This window comes from Symphodus melops, assembly GCF_947650265.1.
Source record: "Symphodus melops genome assembly, chromosome: 1".
Lineage (NCBI taxonomy): Eukaryota > Metazoa > Chordata > Actinopteri > Labriformes > Labridae > Symphodus > Symphodus melops.
The window spans coordinates 45,430,091-45,442,208 of NC_136691.1; the positions used below are offsets into that span (position 1 = coordinate 45,430,091).

At 38.9% G+C, this 12,118-nt stretch overlaps 1 protein-coding gene across 3 annotated transcripts in view; it reads left to right on the forward strand.

Moving 5' to 3' along the window:
* Window positions 1–12,118, forward strand: part of ksr2 (kinase suppressor of ras 2) — an 87,889-nt gene that overhangs the window by 45,336 nt on the left and 30,435 nt on the right. For all 3 annotated transcript variants that reach the window (XM_079340156.1, XM_079340157.1, XM_079340158.1), the window contains one exon: window positions 3,929–4,101. In XM_079340156.1, the coding sequence (XP_079196282.1) occupies window positions 3,929–4,101 (173 nt within the window). The remainder of the gene's footprint in view (window positions 1–3,928; window positions 4,102–12,118) is intronic.

Sequence of the window (12,118 nt, forward strand, 5' to 3'; positions counted from 1 at the left end):
TTCAGTAAGTAGGGCAGCTTATATTTAATTTATCCCAGCAATCCATCAGATATTCATTGAAATATTTCACTTAAAGCCCCAAAATGTCAACATCATATTGGCGCTAGAATAAGAGAAGAAGTCAGGGAACAACAGCGTTATTAGAATTTATTCTCCAAGGACTTTGACTGCAGGGAAACCATTGTTTCCTATTCTGAAATCTGATCTTAAGGACAGCCTGTCTAAACTGTTAATTGATCTGACAGGTTGTGTGTGTACTGACATAATAAACCTGCCTGGGTTGCTCTTGTAACCTCAGAGCTGCCAGTAAATGTATGTCAGAATTCTAACGTGGAAGCACGACATATATCCTTGATTATTTTCTGATGTTTTTCATGTGCATTACATGAAAGTGACCGACCAATTTTGCTGCTAGCATAACACAATAAATGAACATCCAAAATGGCATTTAAAGTTTTGTTTTCTTTAAGCTTGGAATGACCTGTTTTAAAGGTCTTGTATTGTGTATTTTCGGGTTTTATACTCTTTAGTGTGTTTTCCAGGTTTTTCCAGCATTTTTAGGCACATCGATTTGGAAAAATTCAAAGTCCGCAGAAATGCGGCTTCTCCTATGTCCTCCTGTTAGCTGTAGCAATAGCTGCATGTAACACTCAGGGCCTGATTTACGAAACGTTTGCGTGTATTAAAACGTGTGCAAACTTGGTACCACCAGCAAAAAATGTGCTATATGATTTACTAACAGCTTTCCGTCCGAACTCTCTGTGACGTAAACCAGTAGAACACGCAAAAGCCTGATAAAAATACTACGGCCTCCACAAGGTTTGCACCTGACGCCATTCACGCAAATGTTCTTAGTAAATCACCCGCAAAACGCCCACAAGCCAAACGTGCAAACTTTTGCAATGAACAGGCAATTTAGTACTCTTTAAATGAGATCTTAGTAAATCAGGCCCTCAGTCTCTAGGCCAGGGTTCTCCAACAGGTAGCGTGGGAGCTACCGGTTGCTCATGGACAGGTTTCCAGTAGCTCGGCTATAGGTTGACAGACTGTGTTAAAAATTAAAAATAAAATCAGAGGACAGCTAAAACACTCTTCCCTCTATTCATATATTTGGCCCATAAAACAGGTGTAAAGTAGAAATGTTTTCTTGAACATTGGTGTGAATTTTCAGTAACATAGCTTACTATGTGGCAAAATAAGAAGAATTTGAAACAGAACACTATTAGCACAAATCAACATTATTTAAATCTAACTATATTTACATTTCATTTCCTTTTTTCAAGAGAGATCTCTTCTCCCCCTCTGTTGTTGCTCTTTCTCGGGCCTCTTCCCTTTCTGTCTGCTCCTTACTAAAGTTAGATGGCCCTCTTTGCTGGTCGTCTGGGGGACCTTTCAGGTGGGGCCGAGGAAGGGGAAGTGACCGTATGACAGGGGCGGAGAGATGGAGTGCTGCCCCTGGAGTGCAGCATCCATCAGGCCATGCAACTGCCAGGCGGCAGCAATCACTCCACCCACCTCCAGCCCTACCCATTTATCAGTCCCTCCAGGATTTCGTGGACTTTATGTGGGATTGTTGCGGCCTAAAATGCCTGATTTTCTTGGCAGCTTTTCAAATAAATTGCATTGCATGTTGCAATGTTTTTAGATATTTTTTTTGCAAAGAAATTGCGCCAGGAAGGAAAAATTGCAAAACTAGTTGCTATTTGTTTTCATGTCAATTATTTTCTTGCACACACTTTGATGTGATTGAGTGACATTTAAACCTGAGCAGAGCCATTTACTTTGTGAAGCATATTCCTCTGCCTTACTCAGTGACGTCTCTCTCTCGCATGCACACACACACACACGCACACGCACACACACACACACAAAAGCAGTGTCATTTTTATGCGCCCGCGCCAAGCTCTTTCATCTTTTCAGAAAGGCGCTGTTGACTTCACAGGTTGCTCTTTTCAAAATGATATGATATGATATTCTTGTATTTCAGCTTCCTAGAGATTGTATCTTGTACCCACATCGTCTATGCTCCATGTCTGCTGGGTTTAAAACGACCTCAAATATTAAACATGCAGTAAAAACCAACAGAGCAATATCAGCTACACAGCGGCACTTTGTCAACAAACTGTTGTCATGGAGACAGGAAGGACCTGCAGCCCTTTTCTTTCCAGCACACATACGCTTCTTGCACACACTCCCATACACTCAAGTGAGTGAGTTTCGTCAGTGGTCCCTAATCTTTGATGACGTATAGCTCGCTGTTTACGCGGGGGATTGCTATGATTGGTGAAACACATGGGGCAAACAATTTTGATTGTTGCGGTGATTGGACAAAATTGCAAGGTCCCCCAGAATTTGCGGGGAATGGTTGAATTTGCGTGAATTGTTGCGACTGCAACATTGCGACATCCTGGAGGGACTGATTTATTATTCCCTATCTCAATTTGTTAAGTCTACTTCCTCTTTTAAATCATGACCGCTGTTTTCAATGTGTTTTATAATTTTCAAATGAATTCATTTTATTTTTGAAACGAGACTTCCTCAGAAAGTATTTTTCCAAAATTTGAGTCTTGAAAAGGAGGAGGGTTTCTTTTATTCAGGGTTGTCCTATATTCTGGTCAATATGGTAATAGATGTTACAATCAAATTCATTTTTATGGCCGATTGAAAGTCCTAATTAACATGAGCGCCATATTTTTGGATTGTGGGAGAAAACCAGAGCGCGCAGTTAAAACTTATACATCTAGCAGGCTACCACCATTTAAAGCAGCCAAGACGTGGCTATAAAAAGCTGCTCCGACCAACGCCATGCTACCCTACTTACCTGTTCTCAAAAAAATGTCAAAGTGCTGCTTCAGGCATGAAGAGGAAGAAAAGCAGAGATGGAAGCTCGAAGAAGAGCGCTGAGTCTCACTGTACAGCGCTCTTCTGCGGGCTTCCATCTCTCCTTTTCTCCCTCTTCATGCCTGGACCCAGCACTTTGACATTTCTTTGAGAACCAGAGCCACAAAAGGATCCTATACACCCTCCATATCTTCCTCATGAACTCCAGGTAACGTCGATCTGTTTCTAGGAGCTTCGGGAAAGTATCCTCAGCGGCGAGGTCCTCTAGAGTGGCTTGTCCGTACCAACTGCAAAGACATAAGCCTCTTATTTAGCACTTCATTCAATTATCAGAAGATCAAAAAAATAGTTTTTAAGGAGAAACAACCCCGAAAGCTGTTTTTTCACACAGTTCTGAACCTTATAAATTGAACTAATTGATAACTCACCTGTCCATTGCCAGCTTGCTGACAGCAACCAGGAAGTGCTGGGTGAAGGTCTTTCCTAGTGTCAGGATTTCCGCCGCTTCTCGTTCTTTAGTCATCAGGAAGAGCAACATAGCGATGCAGTCTCTCACAGCAGTGCACTTGATGAAAAAGAAAAAAACAGACATTCAGTCATTTTGATTTGAAACCTAAAAAGGAAAGAAACATCAGCAGTCAGCGGTGGTACTTCTTCTCACAGACACTTTGGAATATGATTGTGATTGGACACCCCTAAACAAAGAGATGAACGACTTCCATACCTCTTCTGTCACGCCGTAACACACTTCAAGGAGAATGAAAACAGAACATTAGCGATTCTGAATGTACTTTAGGAGACATAAATTGTGTATATGAACCCCAAAAAGAGCATAATATGGGACCTTTAAGATTATTAAAAATGGACTGGATTGTATCCTGTCATTTATTTTGTCACTCATTCATGAACAGCCCTTGTCCTCCTATGTTGCTGAAAATATTTTCCATATATTTAAGAGCAGATTTAAGTGTCAACATTTTACCTAGCCAAGATAAATCTCTATAGAGTTGCATTAATCAAGTTATTAGCTATTTAGCCGCTCTTCTTTCAATCTAATATTTTTCTTGAATTGTTGTGTTCCCCTTAGAGCCAAGAAGAAGACCAAGCCTTTGAACCTTAAGATCCACAGCAGCGTGGGCAGCTGTGAGAATCTGCCCACACAGCGCTCGCCCCTGTACTCTGAAAGATCCCTGAGATCCTTCTTCTTTCCCTCCTTCATCCCTTCTACACCCCCAGTCCATGCTGAAACACCCTCTGCAAGTAAGTCAGCTCTTCTTTTTTTAATCAGCTCACACTCTATCTTTTATGAACTGTGATTTTTTAATAACTTTCATATATCTGGCTTGTATAATCTAATCCCTTTTGACTTCTGCTTATTTAGTTATTGGAAAAGGGCCCATTTCTTGCATTGCCATTCTAGTCTGTGCTTTCTGGTTTAGTGCAACCTTGGGCTGAAAACTGAAATGGGGCCTTTTTTAAACCAAAACATGTCCCTAAAAGACAAAAAAGATTGAACCTGTGCACTACTGGAGGGTTTTCTCTTACTTTACTCTTAATATTTATAACAAATGTTTCACCTTTGGATGAACTTGATGGAATCATTGCAAGTGTTCTACCTTCTGTGCTAACGTCCATAATAACATTTCTTCCCCATTAAGAATATACTTAAATAACGCTCTGTTTGAAAATACAACAAACAGACAATTAGGCCACATCTCATGACCGGAGGTGGTGTGTTGCTGCACATTAGCAGCCTTATTGACTGAGGCATTACAATCATGCTGCGGAAGCCATTAGACCGAGGAGGGGAGGGGGAATCCTGGAGGTGATGTCGAGGAGAGGAGTGATGGATGCCGGTCACTCAGCATTGTGAATAGTTATAAACCTCGTACACAGTGATGTGGGGAACATAAGTGTACATAAGTTGTTGGAGGCATGACATGGAATATTCACAGAACATATTCATGAGAGACCAGAGAAATACTTAAATTACAAACTACAGATGTTTGGATGATAAGAATATCTGCAGCTGCATTTTTCTTGTGTGCACGTTAGTTAAAAATGTATTAAATGTATTTCATGTTTGATTTTAAACTTAGTGAAAAAAATTGCTGTTAAAACTAAATATTGGTATAATATATCTAATATATAATATTATGTTTATAAATTATAAATTATACCGAATAAACCTATAAATAATAAAAAATACTATTTTACGTCAATAAATCTTCTTCTGTAAAATTGTTTCTTTAGCTTTTAGTTATGTTTCTCAACATGTAATCTCATTCAACAGTGTAATCAGTACAGGTGTAATCTCAACAGTAATTTACTGTACTGTTCTGTGAAAAATCATAAAACTTTTAAAACCATGGTTCTCAGATAATAAAAGGGGAGTCCACGTCACTCCGAAGAGAAAACAAAGTTAAGCATTGTACCATCAGGTTAAGTTTAAGATAAAGATTTACTTTATTGATTCCCACAAGGGGAAATTGGGTGTTTACACTTTGTGGAGGAACAAACGCCCGAAAAAGACTTTTTTTTTAGTAAACGGATGGTTGTATAAAAATATTTTACGGCACAATTATTTATTTTTTTATGTTTCATGCATCTTTTTTTTTAACACTTATCTTTATTGATTATTAACTTTTTAACACATTACATCTCGTTTCAGCATAAGTTGTTTGCATTGTGGGAACAACATACCCCTCCCTCCCTCCTCCCAGCCACATCATTGATAATAAATAACAAAACAATAATAGTTGGAAAATTATACTATCAATTATGACAGTAAATTATTTGTCTACATCCATGTGCATACATGTATAATCTACATATAAAAAAAAGAAACAACAACTACAAACAAGATATAAATGTACATTGAGGACCCCCCCCCCCCCCATCTGTCGAGCTGTGTATCAGGCTAAAGAAGTCACGCTCACACGCAGGGGCAGAATAGACGGCGTGTAAATTGACACAACAGCTCCTGGGTCAGTCGGGAGAAGCACTGCCAAAAACCGGCTTTGGCGATCACGTGATCACGTTTTTTGAAATCGCGATTTCAACCAGAAAACGATAAATCGTTCAGCCTTTGCTGAGATAATACATCAGCTGTGGTCAGCTGCTCCTTTGGGCTTTCTGGAGGGTTCACATCTGACTTCTCTTCTCAATTTGATCTTCTCCCTCAGGCAAGCTTAGCTGTTTTCATTATACTGGGAAGGTGTGATTATGCTGTTCTGACTTACAGCTATAAATGCTGAGACAACATACAAGCAGTGTCTGCCTGGACACTAAACTGCATTTTTTGTGTTCCTGTGTAACCGGTGGAAATCTGCGTTGTGAAATTTACTCTGTGACACCGGGATTCTTTCAACTCTTTTAATCTGGCAACAGAAAAGCACAGACAAAATGTTCAATCCACTCCTCAGTCCGCTCCAGACTCTAAACAGAAATACAACATGTATTAATGCGCGTGCACGTAAGTTAGCTTACATTGTCGTACACGGCAAGCTATTTTCCTTAACAAATAAAATAATACAAATTTAGAATAATTCAATGAAATCAATGTACCAAAGACTAAAGAAAAGACAGCAAAACATTCTGAAAAACATAAATATCCCAAAAATAACATAATAATTAAAGGATGGAAGGTGATAAAAACTTAGACAAAACAATGGACACCCACCTCTCCCGAAGGCATTTGTAAGAAAGGGCAGAGGGGAGGCGGCAAAACGAATACATAATAACAACCAAAGAAGAACAAAAAACAAGGAAGGAGGGCCTGCGGACTACAAAACAAGACTTAACAGACAATTGACAGGTAATTTTGTGTAATTATAAGAACAAACAGTTAAACATGCACAAACATATATGACCCTGTTACACCTGCACCATAATTATTCTGTCTGTGAAGTTGTTTAAAAAAATAACAGGTTAAAGTCTTACTGCTACAAATTATCCCTGAGGCTTTTTGAGAGGAGCCGCAAAACACTCTAAAAATAACCTTAACACGATATTAGCTTCTTATGTTTATGACATTTTCTCCAAATACAGGTTAGACTCATAAACACTTTATTTACCCTGGTGATGCCTACAAGTGTAAATAAAAATAGAAAAAAGAAGATTGGAACATTTGCCAAGGGGCTTCTGCTGTTATTCTGTGACTATTGTTTGTTTGTTTTTTTTTGTAATCATGTGGACAAAATGAATGTGTCATCCTCATAAACCAGGCTAAACATCCGTTCAAGGTCTATGTTTGGGATTACGGTATTGTTGTCATCTCTTCCGTCACAGCAGTATCACTCATCTCTATTGGTCCTCAAAATACAGAGGAGCTACCAGACTGAAGCTGAGTGACCAAACATAAATGAAGATTAATCAGTGTGTGGTCTTAGCTGAAATGTCAGTGTCACATATGGGTTTGTTTGGCTTTACATTGAGGATATTTGTAAGATACAGTTTGATAACATATGGCTTCACTAGTTTTTGTTTTGTTTTAAACACACATATAATTGGCCAAAGCAACATCCATCCCAACAGGACAACCCAGTGTAGACTTTTTGAAGCAAACACCCACCTCTTCCATTCCTTTACTCCTGAACTATTTGTCAAATAACTATAGGGCATATACATTTCAATTAGAGCTGCAGCTATCGAATATTTTAGTAATCGAGTATTCTATCGAATATCCCGTCGATTAATTGAGTAATCTAATAAATCATACTTTTGCTTAATTAAGGTTTAACTCGTCTTGGGTCGTCCCTACAAACCTGCTTCTTTGCAGTTACCATGGAAACGCCTGCTTGTTACAGCCAACCACCTCTGCTCTACAGCTGCTGATGATGCTCACCATATTACTGACAGGGTCCCAAATTCACTTTCTGATTCACTGGTCAAGGCGGCAGGTAGATACAGGCCAAACATGTTTTAATGGCTGAAATAACAAATAGTGTTTTGTGTAGCCTACACATCTGTTACTGTACATTTAATTGAGAAAGCATTATGGTGTGTTGAATCAATCACAGAATCAATCATTATGTCAGATCAGGAGATTGAGAAACTTTAAATATATATGTGCTAAATTATTATTCCACAAACAAGTTCTGTCTTGATTTAGCTTTGAAGACATCAGACATTTCATATAATCAGCCTGTTCATTATTAGAAGTGTATCTCTGTCAGCTCCTGCAGCGCGTGCATTCAGCACGCTCAGAGACCAGAGACCATAGACGCGTCTATGACAGAGACTGTGAGAGGACGTTGCTATCGTTATGTTAGCTGCAAACACGGAGAGAGTGAACGGAGAAAAGCCGACTGTTTGACCGGATCACGTGTTCCCGACTGGGTCGTATGGATCACGGATCAACTGTGTGCTGACTAAAAGTTAAAAGGGGCACGCCGCGCTCGTGTGTGCGCGTGTTAGCGCTGTGTGTAAGAGAGAGGAGCTGGTAGCTGCAGCTACATTAAACGTGTTTTATACTCAGACCAAAGTTTTGATGACGCAAAAAAAACTAAAAAAAAACTTAACGAGGCTTTGAGGCAGCGAAAATTCCTCGATGAATTTTTGTAATCGAATTATTCGAGTTATTCGAGGAATCGTTTCAGCTCTAATTTCAATCAATTGTAGGAATCAATATCTCTCTGTTCAGATGAAGAGAATGTGAGAACGTAAATGGAAGAATACTCTTGACTTTTTCCTGCCAACTCCTTTGTACAAAGACGGGATGAAGTCCAAACGAGCCAACATGTGAACGCAGCAGGCAAGAGTGTGGAACAATCACATCAAGCAGAGTTTTGCTTCCTTTGTACAGTCCGCCTCAGTTGCAAGTTTAGTGTTTTTTAGTATTGCAGAAACATACTCATGCATGTTATAGTAATACTTTCCCACAAAGGGTCAACATTACTGAAGACTGAAGACATTACTCTTGCACATTCTCCCAAGTTGCTTTTCTTGCTTTAACCAAATGGACATTGTTAGAGAACCTCCAACATGCTTGCATTCTTCAAATTGTCTAGAAATTGTATGGAGTTCATTTTTTAGACGGGCTTAAGAATCACAACAAGCCAAGCTAGTGATCTAGCATCTACATAATCCGAACCTTGAAACTTACCATCAAAGCTTATCTAAAAAGATGGAAAAAATATCCTCTAGCACCACCTCTAGGACGGGAAATAACAAAAAAGCTACACATAAAAAGCTTAGAGTGGCCATGCAAATTCATGAAGGTATTTGTGGCTGTTGAACTAGTAAATAGTTTATTGTATTGTACTGAATCTTGTGAATATTGTAGTAATGTTTTAGAATATGTAATAATTTGAAAGCAAGCATCATTTAAATGTTTGTTTGTTTATTTTTGAGTACCCTCATGTCTAACTTGGATAATAAACATTTAGTTTTCAGTGTTTTTGGTTGCTCCAGGTGTCATGATAATCCATTGTTTATTCTATGTGAAAAGTTATGGTGGCCACAGAGGGACATTCTCCACAAACAGCTGACCTCTAGTGCCTCAGGCTGTTTGAGCTCAAGCATACAAAGCCAACAGATGCCTTAACTTGTAATGATGCCTGGAGTTAACTTGAAATTCCAGTACTAACCCTGAGATGCCACCAACAAACACACAAACACACACACACACACACACACACACACACACACACACACACACCTCCTGCAAAAGCGATGTGTGTAACAGTGTGTGCAAGGCAGAGAACGAGAGACAGCGAGAGAGTGAGTGTAGGAGTCTGTGAGTGTGTGCTTGTGGATATAAATGGCTTAAATGTTCTTCATCGCTTTGTGCACAACTCTTTCTGTTTATTTCTGCGTGTTTTAATGACGTCACCTGCCTGCCCTAACCTTGCATAGACTCTTTTCAGTTGCGTCACAGATCTCCTAGCAACCAGGCGTGGCACCTCAATGGAGGTCCCTCTGAGAATTGGCAAATAAATAATGGCTACAAATACCAGCTAAATTTAAAACAAAGTGAGGCAAAAGAGCTTCCTGAGAAGAATAGTTGGGTTTGACGGTGGTCCATATTTCAGTAGACATGCTTTTACGAGACAGGTAATCATCAATCCTTGATTTATATTTTGGTTACAGGGATGTTGATTAAGACTTAGAAGCAATGCTTATTTCCCTTATTTTTATGAACACTGAACAGTCAAAGAGGGCAGCTTTATCTGTTTGGAGTACCTGGATTAGTAACAAAATAGTGTGCAGACCTTTTAATAAGTCATTCATGCTTCATCAGGGCTTGAAACCACAGTTTTTCTGTTGGTGTATGTTTTGCTGCTGGACCTAATTTACCTTTTTTCTCTGGCACAGAGCTCTTGCTCTAGTTTCACACTATTGCAACTCTGCAAGAAGGTCATAAAGACCAGTGAATACTGTAAAAAGGTGTATTGGTCAATGTTTTCCATGATGGTTTCTAGGAAAGTGAGAAGGTGTCACAAAACAGTGTCACAAGTCAGAGGAGACTGTGACCAATATTCTGCTTCTGCAACTACACAAATGCTGCTTTTGTGAAAAAGTACCCACAGAAATCTCTCATTTTTTGTAAACTATGCTACCTAATTGGTGTTTTAATGGCTTTATATGGCTTTATGTTTCAACACTTTTTTTTTTTTTTACATTTGGAATGATAGCATTTTCTGTTATTAAAACAAGTAATAGGTTAAACACAATTTTAAAAGGATTTCAATAACTTATGGCCACAACATTTCAAGTTGAAGGCCTTTATTCTTGTATTGTTTTTCTGTAAAAATATAAATTGGGTCAATTTGACTTGAACACCACAGAAGGTTTATTCAGCTTGTCCTCGGGTCACATTGACCCCAAAGAACAAATACAGAACATTGAAAACAGATCATCACGTTAATTTTATGTTTACCCAGTTGTCCCCTTTAAATAAGGAAACATCATTAAATATGAAGCAAAAAGGATGACATTGATCATTTATGTAGAGACATTAAACATTGAATTTTCCATAATCATGGAGAGCTTTTGTTCTGATACAATGTTAGTTCTGTGTGTTTAGGTCTTGAAATGTACAGTAGGTATTATTTTAGGGAAGTTAACTTACTGATGGTCATACTACTCTTCTGCATGCTTAGAGCTATTTGTGTTGTCCAACTGAGAAAGTCAACAGAGCCATGAGGCCTGCAGGCATCAACTGTTCTTACCATCCCTCCTCCCTCTTTCTCACCAGCACATTCTTAACTGCCAACCATAAAAAAATTCCCACTATTTAAAAGAAGGTTTGGTGATACTTGTTTCATCCAAGATAATTGCTATTTTCCCAGCACTTTGATTGCAGTATGTGAATGTGTATACAATGTGGGTTATTTGTATGTTTGTATGTGTGTGTGTGTTTGCTCGTCAACTGTGACAGCACAGTATAAGGCTGATCGGTGTGTAACGGTTGCCATAGCAACTGACCAACTTGGCTTTGTCTCTTGTTCATTGGAGGAGTTTTTTTTTTCCTCACACTCTGATAAACAACTCTATTTCCAGCCTTTTTTTTAGTTTGTTTCTTGCTGCCCTCTGAACAAATATGCATTCACTTGTTACTTCGTTTGAGCACGGCATAAAAAAGAAAAGAAAAGTGGAGATTGTCACATTTCTCTAACACACTACTGCATAATGCATCCCGTTGTGCAGCTCACCCCCACACATTTAAATCTTCAGCTATTCTGCACAGTCCACCATAAGGTCTTATCTAATGTTAGTATGAATTTCTATGAATTAGTTCAGTTTGGTAACTTTGTTAATGCATCATTTAAATCTGTCTATCAACTGAGAGTAACTAATCTAGGTTTGAGTAAACTGTAACCATATCTGAGTAAAATATCACACAGCAGCAAAGTTATAGTCTGATCGGAGCCAACAGACTCTGTTGTAGGATAAGGTTTGCAAAGAATGTATATGTCTGACATTTATGTTACTGTTCTATTGTGTTTTTGACTTTTTGATTTCTGTATTGCTGCTGCAAGACCTGAATTTCCCCTTGGGGATCAATAAAGTAATATCTTATCTTCTCTTATCTTATTCAACCTTCGTGTTCTCCTTTATGTCATGTGAGCAGCCAGTGTTGGAGGGGAAAGGAAGGTCTTGGCTTAATTAGGAGACCAATCAGAGAAGATGGAGGAGGACACTGTTGTCTGGCGCCTTGGGGTTTCTAGGGTCCTGCAGGCTCATCTGTCACACACACACATACACACACACACACACACACACACACACACACACACACACACACACACACCCTTGTAAGATTGTGTGTACC